At 55.0% G+C, this 15612-nt stretch overlaps 1 protein-coding gene across 1 annotated transcript in view; it reads right to left on the bottom strand.

Moving 5' to 3' along the window:
- The window catches only part of SLIT3 (slit guidance ligand 3), a gene marked incomplete at its 5' end in the record, with an annotated part of 712261 nt that overhangs the window by 11064 nt on the left and 685585 nt on the right, over positions 1-15612 (bottom strand). The window contains 6 exons of the mRNA XM_004697123.2: positions 2935-3065; positions 6365-6605; positions 9213-9350; positions 13847-13940; positions 14372-14389; positions 14657-14674. Of these exons, the coding sequence (XP_004697180.1) occupies positions 2935-3065; positions 6365-6605; positions 9213-9350; positions 13847-13940; positions 14372-14389; positions 14657-14674 (640 nt within the window). The remainder of the gene's footprint in view (positions 1-2934; positions 3066-6364; positions 6606-9212; positions 9351-13846; positions 13941-14371; positions 14390-14656; positions 14675-15612) is intronic.

Here is a 15612-nt window from a genome sequence, read left to right as displayed (position 1 = left end):
TGAACCCACTTTCTGGCTGCTGGCTCTGAGCCTGCCCCCTTTCCTCCTTGGCTCCTGGTGCATCGCTCTCCCGAGGGCACCCGGCTGGAGACAGTGGTTTGGCTGAAGCTCTAGGTGCTCTGGCTCTTTGTTGGACTCTGAGGTGCTTCATTGCCTGGCTCCAGGCAGGACCTTGCCTGATGCCCACCTGGAAAATGCTGAATTCTGACCACTAGGTGGCAGTGGACATGCATGGGAACAACGAATTCCTAGGATTTCAGGGGCACTCAGGGAGCTATGGCAAAGAGCCTAGGAGTGTCTTAGGCACCAACTGAAAGGTGGGCGGCCCCACTCCGTCAGCTGCACCACAGGAGAGATGCGGCAGTCTACTGTAAAGGGTGCACCCTTTGGCCCCCCATGGAGCAGTGCTACTCTGTCCCATGGGGTCACTCTGAGTTAGAATCGGCGGCACAGCTGTGGGCTTGGTGTTTGGGGCTGCAGTCTGAGGCTCTGGCTCCACTGCAGCTGGGCTCCCTACCCACACTCTCTCTTGGCCCAGCATGCCTGGGTGCATGCCAGCCATGTTGGGTGGGAACCTGACCCGGGCTTGAACATCAACTCTGCTACTGCCTAGCTGCGGGCTTCTGAGTGAGGGGCCCTGGATGAGCACGAAGCTCCTCACCCCCAACAGCAGTGGTGCGGACTAGGGAGACCACAGCTGCAGCGGAGGAGAAGGGGCTCCGTGAGCAGGCACTACAGGCCACATGGAGATCCCCCACGGTGTCTGAAGGCACACACCATTGACAAATGAACAGGTTGCATCTGAACAGCCTGGTCAATCTACGGGAGCTGAGGTCCTCTGCTCTGTGGGACCCCAGCCTACTTCCTTCACGTCTGTCACCCCTTCGGTACCCTTGTTTTGTAGCCAGTGAGGGTGGTCCTTTTATGAGTCTTGGAACCAAGGAATAGTGGAATTTGTCCCCACTGGGGGTCTTATGTGAGCTTCCCAGTGTCTGTGCCCTGGGGCCAGGACTAAGAAGCCAGAAGCACTCTTGTTACCACCTGAGACTTCCTCCGGGTGCTGGGCACAGTGGCTCCAGGCCTGTGACTCCCTCTCAGGGTCCCTGGTGGTTATCTCACTCTAGGGACTGGTCAGTGGGGACCCTTAGGGGCAACAGGCTACCAATGCCCCTGATGACTTGGGGTTCGGTCTGGGAGGCTGGTGGTGGTGGCCCCAGTGATTCTGAGCATGAGCTCCCCTGACGTGGTGGGGATGGCCTCCTGGCACCCTTGGGCTGCAGGTGGGGGCAGGCTGTGCCCTCTGGGAAGCCCAGCCTCTCCCAGCAGCTGCTTCCAGGATCCTGCTGGGGTTTCCTCAGCCCATGGAGATGCTGCTAGGCCTGCCAGCTTCCCCCAGACATAGCCTCCTCCCTCAGGGAACTGGTCCTCCAAACAGAAATACCTGTCCCGCCTCAATGTCTCCACAGCATCCTGATGATGTGTCCGGGGAGCAGTTGTCTTAATCTACCTGTGGCACCCTGGCTGCTGTACACATCTGCCTGCACCCCTGGGTGGTTCTGTGAACTCCAGGTTTCTGACACCTAGTCCAAGGCCTGACCCTTTCTTGCTCCATAGAAGTTGGGGATGGGGGTAGGAGAGGGAGAGGGAGAACCAGAGAGAGACAGAGAGAGAGAGAAAGCAAGAGCAAGCATGAGCAGAATGGATTGCCTTCGGGCAAGGTGCTTGGGAGCCAAGTCAATTCTTATCTGAGATTTCTGGGAGACTTCAGGAGTCCTGGTGGCAGTGTGACCTGCTAACTTCAATGTTGGCCGTTCCAATTTGCTCCCATAAATATTTCCAGTTTTGGGAATCCTATGAGAGCGGTGGCATTCGATGGCCGTGTTTCTTTTAGGACTCTGAGGCTGATGGAACTCAAGACCTGTCCTCAGGTCACCCTTAACTTGGTTTCCCCACAGATGGAGAGAAAGAGCTGGGTGCCAGGGCCTCCCCAGGCCCACTTGCTCTGCCTCCTCTGACACCCGCCCCAGGGGAGGTGTTCAGGTGAGGGGCACGCCTTCTCTTGTTTCTCATTTTTGTTCCCCAGGCCCAGATGTGTCTGTTGGAGTAGGCATGTATTCAGGACGTTCAATTGCATTCTTAGTGCCCACGGGGGTACAAGGGATGAACAGGCTTGGTTGTTAACTGAAAGGCTGTTGGTTCTAATCCACCCTGAAAGGCTTGGCCGAACGAATCCTAGAACCCCAGCCGTTGAAAACCCTACCCGGAGCCACCGTGAGGGGAAGCCGCCCCCACAGCTGCTCCCTTGCTGCGTTCGTTCCCTCTTCTGTGTGGGCCACACGTCATCTGTGTCAGCCCCTCATTGTTCATGCTTCTTCCCGCGAAGCGGGAGAAGTCTAACACCTTGAACCCGTGTATCTGTGATGAAGAAGGAGCCGAATTTAAAAAGTGAGCAGACTGAAAGGGCATGGAAAGGAAGGTCCACAGCCCCAGGGCCACGGGCACACCAAGAGTCGGACAGAGCACGCGCGGGGTGGGCTGGACGCTGCCAGCCTGGAGCTGCGGAAAGCCGTCCTTGGGAGCGGCTTGAAAGTCACTTAAGGGAAGAATCACCCCGCTCCCTTCGTGTTCCTGAGTTTCTTCCCCTCGAGTTCCACGCTCATCTCCCCGTTTTCTTTCTTAAACTAATAAAAGATTACGATGACATTTGGAAAAGGGCATCTCATTAAGCAGCCATGTCCCCATTGGCGCACCCCGTGCAGTGCGAGGTAGCCAGGTGGCCATTTATCTTATGGTAATGAGGTGTCATCTCCCTACGTGGCTGTCTTCCTCTCCTGCCTCTTCTTCCCACACTGCCCCGCCCCCCAGGCCAGGCGCGCCGCGCGAGTCGGCGGGTGGGGGAGGCGCAGGGCCGCCCTGGTGGGTGCACCTCCTGACCTGTACACGGTGGTGGGCGGGGAGTTCAGGCTGTCGTAGACCAGCCGCACGTGCCCCTGGTACAGCTCCAGCGCCAGGGGGTCATTGTCGCCTTTGTAGAGTAGGATGCCGTTGTCCTTGTCAGTGGCCACCTGGAGAGAAAGACCGGGTCGTGTGGGTTGGGGCCCCTCATGGGATTAATCTCCTCCCTCACCCTCCTCAGAGCCCTCTTCTGGGTGGTCATTCCCGAACCCATCCTTTTTTTTTTTTTTTTTTTAAATCATTTTATTAGGGGCTCGTACAACTCTTATAACAAACCATACACACATCCATTGTGTCAAGCACATGGGTGCATTTGTTGCCACCATCATTCTCAAAAATTTTCTTTCTCCTTGAGCCCATGGTATCAGTTCCTCATTTTCCCCCTCTCTCCTCTACCTTCCCACCCTCCCACCTTTGTGAACTCTTGATCATTGATGCACTATTTTTATTTTCATATTTTACACCGTCCGCTGTCTCCCTTCACCCACATTTCTGTTGTTTGTCCCCCTTCCTGAACCCATCTTGATGTGAATTCCACCCCCTATTTCCGCCTCCATCTCATCTGTGGTCCAAATGGACAGGGCTGATACTTTTACTCAGCACAATGCTGGTTGAGCAAGCAATACATATTGATTCAGCAGCAATTCAGCGTCGCTAAGTGTGCCCCTCCATCATCTCCTTATGGCTCACTCAGGCATCGCTGCACTGACCAGGCAGCTCCGAGGGCCGTTGTGCACTGGACCCCAGGCTGTCCTTGGCTCCTGTGAACTTGAATTGGGGTAATCTGCCCACCCCACCATTCACACAGCAGAATCTCTTACTGAGTGTCTCCTGTGGGCCCTGCACTGAGCACGGTCTCCAGGACGCCTGGAGGAATGGCAGAGCCACGCAGACAAGGGCACAGGCTGGAGCTGGGAGATGAAGCACAATGCCTGTGTCGAGATGAACTTGGAGGGGGACTACATTAATTCTGCTCAGAGCAGCTGATGACCGACTGCACCTGGGCTGCTTCCCTGCTATTGACTGGATTCCCGACTCATAGTGACCCTATGGTTCTTGGATGACTTCCAACAGGAGGTAGGTTGACTGAGTGGGAGACTATGCACTGAGCTGCTAACCACTAGGTCTGCAGTTTGAACCCACCAGTCACTCCATGGGAGAAAGATGAGGTCGTCCACTCCCGTAAAGATTTAAAATCTTAGTGACCCTATGGGGCAGTTCTACTCTGTCCAGTAGGGTCACCGTGACTCAGAATGAATTTAATGGCAGTGGCTTTAGGCTCCAGGTATGTGTAGGATTCCTTCTAGACCAAAAGACTCACTGGAATCAAGTAGATTCTGACTCACAATGACCCCATTGGGCAGACCAGACCTGCCCCTTTGAGTTTCTGAGACTGTAACTCTTCATGGGGACAGGTAGCGTTATTTTTCTCCCATACAGTGGCTGGTGGGATCCCATAGAGTGGCTGGTGGGAACTTTGTGGTTCGCAGCATGAAGGGTAATCATGGTGACACCAGGGTGCCTAGTGAGAGTCCTTAGGTGGCACAAATAGTTAATGTGCTTGGTTGGTGGTTCAAATCTACTCAGAGGCACATAGGAAGAAAGGCCTGGCCTCTCTCTCTCTAACTGATCCAATAAAATTCCTACAGAGTTCTACTCTGACAGGCAGGTGTCACCATGAATCAGAATCAAGAGCAACTGGTTTGGTGCTTGTGTGTTGGGGAGGGGAGTGAATGGAGACCCGGCTAGACCTTTCAGAAGGAACCACCTTTTCTGCTTCGCAGGCCAAATCTTGGTGTACATGCCACTTTCTCCAGGAGGCCTTCCTTGCTTTCTCCCGTGCCCGCCGGCCTCTTCATCCTGGGGGCAGTTCTACCAGCACCTTGCCATTTCCTTCTTGGCGGAGAGTATAACCAGCCGCAGGCAGAGTGGTTTGTCTTGTGGCTGCCTCCATCCCTCATCTATAGGCTCATCAGGCTCGGGCCTTCCGATCAGTCATGATCACCGTGATGTCTTTAGCTCATTCATTACCAGTTGAACGAATGAGACTTATTTGGTTTTGATCCCCAGCAGACCTCACACAGCAGAAATTCACAGGCGGACGTAGCAAGAGGCTGGGGCTCTGGTGGCTCAGCTGTGTGCAGCACTAGGCCGGCAAGCTGGGAGATGGTAGGGTGTGTTCCCAGCCTGGGCACGGTGATGGGTTGAGGGCTGCCCCGAGGCCTGGCCTCAGGATCATGCGTTTGATGGTGGAGAGAAGAAGGGGCCCAGCCTGTACAGGGAAAAGTCTGCAAGCCCGCCCACTCTTCCTGCCTTCAGGCTCTTCACAGGTGCGTGTTTCACCTTGATGTCCTGCTTGGTGGCACCGAGGGAAGGACCACGGAACCGAGTGAGGGTCAGGCCCTCGAGTGCCAGTCTAGCCTCCCTCCTTGCCAAGGGCCTTCCTTCTGGGGACCTCGGTGATTACTCAGTGCTTACTGTGGACCAAGGACTGTGCTGCATGGTTCTACAGTGCTGCCAGGCTGAGAAGCACTGGTTTGGGAGGCTGCTGCCCAGAGAGCACTCCTTTGCCTGATCCGATGCGTCTCCTCACTCCCCCAACATGGCCCGCAGCTAGCCTGGAGGGGTGGGATGTCGAGCAGGTTTGCTGATTAGACAGCTGGATTTTGGGGCACTGGTCTGCTAACTGCAAGGTCAGTGATTCAAATCCACTCATTGCCACGGGAGAAAGAAGAGGCCATCCTCTCCAGTAAAGATTATTAGTTTCAGAAGCCCTGAGCAGCCATTCTACTCTGGCCTATATGGTCACTACGGAATCATCTAAAAGACAATGGGTTTGGTTGCTGGTATTTAATGATGTGATTTGACAGTTATACAATGTTTCAGGCATCTCCATGATGTGATGAGCTGATTGGTTGTCATGGGAGTAGGGTGGGATACAGCACCCTTCCTCACTCACGTCATAGACCTGATCAGATGTAAGGGGAGATTCCCTGGGGTGTGCCCTACACCACAGTTTATCTTCTAAGAGACAAGGGAGAGAGAAATGAGCAGAGAAGGAGGGGCCTGACTACCACCTCTAGGCCCAGGGTTTCTCTGCTGAGAACCTCCTAGACCCAGGGGAAGATCACTGGCAAGGACCTTCTCCCACAGCTGACACAGAGAGGAAGCCTTGCCTTGGAGCTGATCCCTGAATCCACACATCTAGCCTCCTAAATTGTGAGAGAATAAACATTGGTTTGTTACAATGACACGCTTTTGGTATTCCTGTGATTCCCGCACGAGACAGCTGAGAGAACCTTGACGAGGCCTTCAGGGATGGGAGAGGATGCTATGGTCTGGGCCATGCCACCTGTTCTCCAGGCAGTCAGAGTGAGGGGCATGGCTGGGGGGAGGGGTGGGAGCGTACCTGCAGGGAGATGTTAGCTTGGGGCCGGACCTTGGCGGAGGCCAGTTCCACGTAGGAGTCCTTGCCCACAAAGTTGACGGTGATGAGCTTCTCGCAGCGGGGCCCAGCGAAGCCCGGCGGGCAGCGGCAGGTGGGCTCCTGTTGCACCACGATGCACTGCGCCCCATTTTGGCACTCGTACTGGTCACAGGGGCTGGTCTGCAGCAGGACCATGGGCGGTGGGTGCTCACAGAAGAGCCCGCTGGGAGGAGGCAGAGGAGGCAGCGGGAGAGAGGAGGGGGAGCAGACAACCATGGTTATTCCAGCCTCCAACCCCCTGCCAGAGTGTGGGGGAGGCCTCCCTCTCACAGAAGCAAGCCCTTGCCCTTTTCTTGGCCCCCATTGCACCTGGGTGGTGCACTTGGCCGCTAACTGAAAGGTTGATGGCTTGAGCCGCGGCACCCCCTTGCCCCTCCTCCCAGAGGTACTGTTAGGTAGCTAGCTGAGGGGCAGGGGTGGGGGTGGGGGGTTGTCCCTACCATGCCTGCAAAAGCCCCCATAGAGGAGGATGGAAGGACATCAGGCAACCATTAGACACCAAACTGTGCATGCACAGACACAAGCCCCCTGGACACACACCCACTTTAGGGATATCACCCAGGTGGGCCTAACTCAGCCAATCGGGTCAGCCAATACCATCCAACACACCTCCCCAGCCAGAGGTTTGACATATCCTGGCTTGGGAAAGCCTCGATCTCCGTACCCTGCTCCTGGTCAGTGGCAGGTGGAGGGTGAGGGTCTCCCTCTCCTGTGTGGGCGCACATGAACCTGCTCACGCCCTACTTGGGATCCACAGCCTCTTGGCCCACATGCTCTTAGCCTCTAGGGTTCTTGGGTTTCTGGCCTCCCAAGTTCCACACGTGTGGGAGCTTTTTCACGTGGATGTTTCGTGCCCAGGTGTGAACCCCAGTGCAGGTTCAGGGCAGCTTGGCACGTGTACCCTAACTGAGACCAAACACCTGAAACTTTTCCGTTTCTTGATAAAACCCACTTGGATCCCAAAACGTGATTTGGCGTGAATTCTTTCATCATGTGAAGCAAAGGAAAAAGGTGTTACCCACTCCAGAAACCTACCAGTACCCTGGAAGAAAGCCCTAGCCATCTGTCTACCCTGCTGAAAACCCCATGTGGTAGTTACATCATCTGGTGTCAATCTGAGGATTAAGAGTGAAGGGGTGGAGTTTAGCTTGTCAATCAGATCACAACTTGATGACCTCATTTGGAGGCAGGAAGGAGATCAGTAGCTCGTTGGAGGCGGGACACACGCCCCCTCCCTGGGAGACATTGCAGCTGACAAGACACATGGAACTAGGCTAGTGCCTGAGCTGGAGGAACCATGTGGAGACCCCTGCCAGTGCTGAGATGCCTCTACTGCCACTGGATCCACAAGACTTGCCACCCACTGGCCTGTGATCTTCCTGCATTCAGCATCATTGCATGTGTTGTGTGAGTCTGAAGAGCCATTTATAGACTGGTACTGGACAAAAGGGCCAATGGGCTTGGGCTGGACTGGGGTGCTTTCTTAATGTACAACTGCTCTTGTATATAAAGCTTCTTATACACATATGAATGTCTATGAATCTGTTGCTCTAGTCAATCCAGACTGATACAGCCCACGCACCGAGCCCAGGTCAGGTCTGACGCACGTGCAGTTGATTTCAGTGATGACTGGCTTTACGCCGAAGTCCCCACCTCCCATTTACAAGAGGACGTGGTTGGGCTGGAGGACTGCTCTCAAATATCAGTGTCATCAGAATCCTCAGGGGCACGGGGAGGTTGTGAAAAGTGCAGACTCCTTGTCCCTGCTCCCGACTCTCTAATTCAGGATCAGCAGCTCTTTGAAGGACTCGGGACTTTGCATGTTTCCTAGTCTCTGAGACAGAGGGTCTTCATGGAGGGGCTTGGAGAAACCCCGAGAAGCCACACCCCAGGCGCCTTTGAGCAGGGCTCCCCCATGGACTTTGCCATCCAGTGAGTCTGCAGTTGCCTCTGCATCATCCAGAGAAAACTGCTCCCTACAGAAAAGTCCCCGTCTGACTCCCTTCAGTTTGTCCTCCCTCACGACAGTGCAGGCGCTAGACCTGGGGCCCAGGGCTTGCCTTCTCCATTCCAGCCCCCAGTCCAGGACCTCCCGTCTCCCCTTTCTCTTTCTGGCTTGGGATTCTAGAGCAGGCGTCCTCAAACTACGGGCCCGTGGGCCACATGAGACCTGCCGAGGACATCTATCCAGCCCGCAGGGTGTTTTTGCCCCATTTGTTTTTTTAATTCAAAATAAGACATGTGTAGTGTACAGAGGAATTTGTTCAGAGTTTTTTTTTAAACTATTGTCTGGCTCTTGAACGGGTGTGAGGGACAGTGAACTGGCCCCCTGTTTAAAAAGTTTAAGGACCCCTGTTCTAGAAACAGCCCAGCCCTCCACCCCCTCCATTGAGTTGCCAGTGGGCCACCACTCTGCCGTTTGCTCTCTTGCCTAGAAAGGTGGTTCCTGCTGCTGTGGCTACGTGGCTACGTGGCTACGTGGCTACCCCACCCCTGGGGCCTCCAAGGCAGTGGCATCTTCCATTGGCTGGCATCGTGTCCAAGCTTGACAGATGTGTGCTGGAGCCCAAGTCCACTGCCATATGCACTCGCACAATGTGTCTGCTCTGTTTCCCCATTGGGATTTGCAAGGGTTGAGGAAGGCGATTGAAGTCCTCAGTTGGTGGGAGGGGGGCAGGGAAGGGGGCTGCACCTGAGTCTCAACCAGTTCCCAAGCCATCTCTCTGGTTCAGGCTCTTTCCCCACTTCCTGTGGCGGCCCCCTGCCCTACCTGAAGCCCTGGGGGCAGGCACAGGTGTAGCCGTTGACCGCGTCCACACACTGGGCACCATGGCGACACTTGTGGGCCGCACACTCGTCGTTATCCGTCTCACAGAGCTTGCCACTGTAGCCAGGGAGGCATTCACATCTGTAACGCAGGCAGAATGAGGCTGTGTCATGGCCGGGCGAGCTTCTGGTGGCTGCCATTCTCTCTCCTCCCCCTCTACCCAAGTTGCCGACAGCTCCCTTCTACAGCCACCCTGAAAATGCCTGCCTGCCTGCCTGCCTCTAGTGGGAGTGAGTGTCAGGAGGCAGGCTGAGGAGGCCGGGGTGGAACCGCCCAGAGCTAGACTTGGCGCTGCTGCTGTTAGAAAGCCCCTTCCTGTGTGCAGGCCCCCTCCGAAGGACCTTTAGCTGAGTGTCTCATTGGGGTGTGTCTCTATGAACCTCTAAGGAGGTTCTGCTGTCCTACAAAGCGAGAAGGAGACCAGGGCCAAGGGAGCAGTGGTGTCACTTCCTGACGGGCTCCATGCACTACTGATTGCAATTATTTTACACTTACTGTGTCCGACATTGTTCTAGAAGCCACTCATGACCTCTCTGAGGGTGTGTTCCTCATCTTTAAATGGGGCCAGTGATGGTTAACTGCATTTCTTATGTGGGCTTTAAAAATTAAATCATGGTCCCTGAAAAACTTAAACAGAGAACTGGCATATGACCCAGCTATCCCTGTCCTATCCCCGGATGTGCCCCAGAGAGCTGACAGCAGGAACTGGGGCGCTGCTGGTCTCAATAGCCGAAAGGTGGAAACAACCTAAATGTCCCGCCAAGAGATGAGCGGATAGACACAATGTGGTAGGCACCCTAGACAACGTGGTGCACACACACACTAGACTATGGCTCGGCCACTGGCAGAAATGCAGTCCTGATGTGGGCCACCACACAGAGGAACCTTGGAAACACCATACGGAGCGACCTCTGTGAGCCCTGAACCTGGTGGTGTAGCCCACTGATTTGCAATAGGCATATGTTCAGAAACCCAAGTTTGCCGGTGGTGACTGACGGGTGGAGGGAAGGAGAAAAAGCAGTCTTTGCCGAGGGATCACGGGGTTTCTCTAAGGTCGGGAAATAATTTGGAAACAGACAGTGGTGGTGGTGGTACAATAAGATGAAGCTAACACGTTACAAGGAGCCCTGGTGGCACAGAGATTTTGCTTTGGGCTGCTAACCGCAAGGTCAGCAGTTCAAAACCACCAGCCACTCCTCGGGAGCAAGATGACGCTTTCTACTCCCATAAAGAGTTACAGTCTTGGAACCCCCCTGGGGCAGTTCTACCCTGTCCTGCTGGGTCACCATGAGTGGGACCCACTCGATGGCAGTGAGGGAGAAGACGTCACAGCACCCACGTGTAAGAACTTTTGACATGGCAAGTGCTTTTCCACGTTGTTGTCACCATAATAAAACGAACTAATCTGGTACAAGAAGAGAACACAGGCCAGGGCATGTGTGCTTTGTGGCCAGCACTAGGTGAACACGGAGGAGGCAATGTGTGACGTGCTAATCCAAAGGCGATGCTAATGACTTCCACGTCCGAGAACGTCCCTGGGTTTTCTTTGACTCTTCCTGACCCTCCCTGCCCCCTCCTCCCTGCCCACACACACAAAAAAGAAAAAATAAGATTAGGACTGAAATTAAATGGGCGTATAGAAGGCCAGGCTGACTGGTCAGATAGAGACTAGTGGGATGATGTCCCTTGGTCACCCTTTAGGCTTGGAACTGAACTCACCCAGTGGCTCAACTTTCCACCTAATAGTGGACATGTCCGTAAGGGGACACTAACCCTACGCACACCTCACTCCAGTACTCAGCCACTGGAGATTCACATAGCCGCATTTACCCAAGGGCAGAGTTCAGACCAAGGAGGAGGGGCAGAAGCAGAAAACGGGGAGGGCGTGGGATGAGAGTACACTGTGGCACTGCAACCATGACATGAAAGGAAAGGCCAGCAGATTGTAGAGTGGGGAACTGATCTGCCCTGTCTACCTTCACGGCCATCGCACAAAGTTACAAAACAGAAAGACACTGCCCCAAATCTCTCACCCTCAATGAATGGCAGGTTCCCCAGGCGGCAGGCCGGTGCTACTGCCCCACTCAGCCCTGCTCTTTGAGGAGCAGCCCGTCAGCAGCTCGGCCACCTTGTCTGTCACGTTAGAGAAACCCTTTGCGGATGAAATGGCCTCTGTGATATGAGTCACGCGGGTCTGAGCTCCTCCCCCTGGACTGACCCTGTGTAGACCCCTGCCTGCCTGACTGTCCTCCCAGGCTCAAGCACACCCATGCACACACTCTCCCACCCAGTGGGGCCTGATCCACCCCTGGGCCTCTCTCCTGGGCAGAGCCAAAGTAACTGCTGGCTGTCCATGTCCGGAAGGTGGTGGCAGCCCAGGTGGAGAGGGACTTCTGGGACAAAGGGGCCTGACAGTGCACAGGGAATGGTCTTCTCTTCTTCCTCTGCTGCCTCCTCCCCCTTTGGGAGTGGAAAGAAGTGGACGGAGCAGGGGTCCCGGGAGGCACCCGCATAACTTTGCTAGTTTGAGGTTCCAGCTGGCCTGCCTCAGAGGGGGCTGGGGCAGTCAGGCGTATCTGAGAGGGGTGTGTACATGGAATGGACTGATGCTATGTTTCCCTTGGTCTCAGCAAAACTGGAGCCCGAATACACCACCTGCCCTCCCCCGGGCTCTGAGCGCTACCTTGGGCATGCCATTAAAGGAAAAGGAACAGTCACATTCATAAGCCCCTCACCCTCACCTGCTTTACCCACGACTGCCAGCAAGCCAGTTCTGACTCACAGTGTTCCTGCATAGGGTTTCTGAGACTACACATCTTCACAGGAGCAGACAGCCTCATCTTTACCCCTAGGGGCAGCTGATGGGGTTGAATCACCGACCTCAAGGCTAGCAACCCAAAGCTTACCCCACACCTCCACTAGGACTCACTTCACATTCGCTGGTATTTATTCATACTCGGCTCGCCATCTGTGGGCCATCCAAACCCCACCCCCCACGTCCAAGACTCCCCTCACACCCGGCTGTGCTCCAGCACGCCTTCTCTCTGCTCCTCAGAACCCAGCAGCACCTGAAGCCAGAGCCACGGGACCCAGAAATCCCCTTGCTTCTAAGTGTTTGCTTTGGGTCAAGTTTTTCTCTCAGGTTCATAGCAAGGGCTAAGGGGAGAAATAACAGACTTCTGACAGTCCCAGCACAACAACATTTATAGACTGGCCGTGCGTGGTATGGAGGGGCAGAGGGGGCTCTTTGAGTCTAAGATCTTTACCTTCTTCTTTTAAGTCTGAAAGTTCACAAGTTCTCTCTGGAGACTTTGTGACTCTTGAGGCCCACGGGTGTAACTTCCTGCCATTCTGTGATGTTTGTGATTGCAAGGATCCAGCGTCTCACGGTGCTATCACATGCATCACAGAATCTGGGGGTGGCAAAAGGGCAAGCACCCCACTACCCCATGAAAGGCGGCCAGTGTGAGTCTGCCTAGAAGCCCCTCGGAAGCAAGGCTTGGTGATCGACCCTCCTGAAGAGTCCGCAAGGTACAGACAGAGCGGAGCACAGGCAGTCTGACTGACACACACAGGCAGCCGGGAGTTGGAGCTGATGCGACAAGAACCAGTTTTTGTTTGTTTGTTTGTTTTTTGCAAATGAATGCCACACTGTCCAAAGCCCCAGAGTTTGGGGGCTCAGCTTTTTGAGGAGAACTGAACAGAGAGTCATGTCGGCTCCTGGGCCCTGCCTAGACTGAGAGCAGGAGCTTCCATCGGCCAGGGCTGGATGGGCCGCACTGGCCACAAGGTGTCCACTCTCCTTAAAGACTCGTCAGCGATGGCACCACATGCCAGCTCCAGCGCCTCTCTAGGGGATGGCTCTCTAGATAATACATGTGCCATTGTGGAGGGTCAGTTCTGGGGTCCCCAAACTGCTCTGGCCTCTGCTGCTCTCCCAAACTCTGACTTCTTGGTGTGAGACCTCTCTTTTAGTGTTGGACAGAGCCTGCTGAGGGAAGATGGAGGCAAGCATGTCAATGACAGGGTTGGGGACTGGGAGAATCTTCTTGGCCACAGGGTTCTAGAATGTTCCCCTGATGTCCCAAGAATCCTAGGTCCTGAGTCTTGGGCTTTCCCTGCAGAGGCATTGGTCTGAGTTTTTATGAAAGGGGTGCAGGGAGGCTTGGAGCTGTGGGGGCAGGGTCCAGTAGGGATTTCCAGGGCACAGGAGATTCAAGACCTCCCCAAGCGTGCTCACATCCACCCTTGGAACTGCACCTCTCCTGCCAGGCTATTGGCTCAGCTGCTTGCCATGGAGACACCTCCACCAATGGTGTGTCCACTGAACAGAGTCAGCGTCTGGCCTCCTGCAGTCGCCGCCCCGACCCCAGGGGCAGGCAAACCTGGTGTGCTCACAGCAGGAGGAGCGCAGGCTTGAGCTGTGAAGGTTGCCCAAAGGCAAGGGACTGAATCCCCTTTGGAGTCTAGAGTGCTCTATTAGGAGAGTGAGGAGGGGCAGACAGACAGATGGATGGACAGTTGCAGGCAGAGTTGGCAGGGAGCCACGTGCAGGGGTTGGAACCAGGCGGCCTTACCTGAATCCTCTGTCCAGGGAGATGCACTTGGCCTCGTGCTGACAGAGGTTCATCTCGGGCACACAGTGGTCAATCACTTCGTCGCACAGCTCCCCTGTCAGAAGGGGCAGGGTGGAGAGATCATGCTTCAGAGAGGGTCTCAGCGAGGGGTGTGTGTGTAATCAGGTCAGAGGTCACACTCACTCCCACCTGGGCCAGGAGATCATGGGGACTAGAAATGGTGAATTCGTGCTCTCTTGGCACACCCAGACTTTGGGACCCTGGCAGGGACAATGCTGGGGAAAGCCCCTGGCCCTCCCTGGTGTAGTGCACGGCATCCTCCGTTGCCGGATTCTTCAGGGGCTGCTGCAGCTGAAAGCTGGTCTATGCTGGTCGCGCTTCCATTCTGCACTCATCCAGGGAACACATCCCATCTGTGGCGGGCACAACCGTGACCCAGCCTCCCGGGGGACATCTACAGAGAGACACGTAATCCCAACTAGAGTCTAAGTGTGCTCAGAGGAAGCCCAACGTCCCCCGACCCACCAGAGAGGTGAGGGCAGCCTCCTGAGGGGCTACAGGGTCTCATTGACAACATAGCCCCCTGTTAGAGAAGTAACCCCTGGGGTTCTCCAGGAAGCACATAGGAAATGAACATGAAGCTCCAGCCTCAAGATATAGTTCCTTTAAAGTTCCCAGCGCAATGAAAGGCCTCGTGTGTCCTAAATAGCAGGGTTCAAGGTGTGTGTGTGTGTGTGTGTGTGTGTGTGTGTGTGTGTGATACACACACAGCAGCTCTCCAAGAGAAGAGAGACAGACAGGCCAACAGACAGTTGCAGACAGAGTTGTCTGGGCCCATGTGCTGGGATTGAAACCACCAGGCAGAACGTGAGCTTTGGGCTTTCCCATCTTCCACACAGTCCAGCCAGGCGGAGCATGATCTAGGAGAGCAACGTGCCAACCAGGAGCCCTAGCTGAGCTGAGCGCACACCTTAGATTCTGTCTGTCTGGAGCAGCTATTCCACGCTCTGCATGGAGTGGGACCACCGTAAACATGGCCGGCAGTTAATTCAGCTCCTGATGGCTTTTCCACTCTTGGAAGACGGAGATACAAGGCCCTGTAGAGGTAGACCCTCAAGGGATTCCCATGTGCTGTCCTGCTGTGCTGAGGCTGTGTGCATCCTCGGGGGCCCAGTGTGAAGAGGGTAGGTAAAAGTCCTCCTCTTTTTCAGCCAGCCCACCTACGAGCACTCCTCCCAGTGATCTTGGGCACTGGGCTAGCGAGCGGCCAATGAAGACAGAGGACCTGCCTGGTGACACCTTGGCTTCCTTCCCTGGTCTCAGCATTGCTCCTGTTCATCTTCCCCCTCTTCCCTCCCCGGCTCCCACTTCTCTTAGGGCACCAAAGCGGGGCTCCAACAGGCTTCGTTGTGGGAGACCCACTGACGGCTGTCCTCGCCCCATTTTCATTCTTGCCTCAAGCAGGTAGGTATTTCCTACCATGTGTCCCTACACACGCGGTACCTAGGTTGGAGTGATATACCATGTGGAGGGTGGGGATGGGGAGATACACAGCCCTGAGTGAAATGAGTGTGGGGTTGGCTGAGTCCGACGCAGTGAAGGGTTTTCTTTACAGCACAGCATGTCAGAACCCCTGACATGGGTGCGTCTGGAAGCTCCAGGAAGGGGCCCATGGAAGAAGCTCAGAAAATGGTATTCTTCCAGTTTATGGGATCCCATTGAGCTGCACACACACATGCACACACATGTGCTACAGAATCCTTACC

Source organism: Echinops telfairi, unplaced genomic scaffold, assembly GCF_000313985.2.
Source record: "Echinops telfairi isolate 266 unplaced genomic scaffold, ASM31398v2 ScPeMD7_7469;HRSCAF=8507_0, whole genome shotgun sequence".
NCBI lineage: Eukaryota > Metazoa > Chordata > Mammalia > Afrosoricida > Tenrecidae > Echinops > Echinops telfairi.
The sequence above is the reverse complement of the archived record's forward strand: the minus strand, read 5'-3'. Positions and strand labels throughout refer to the sequence as shown.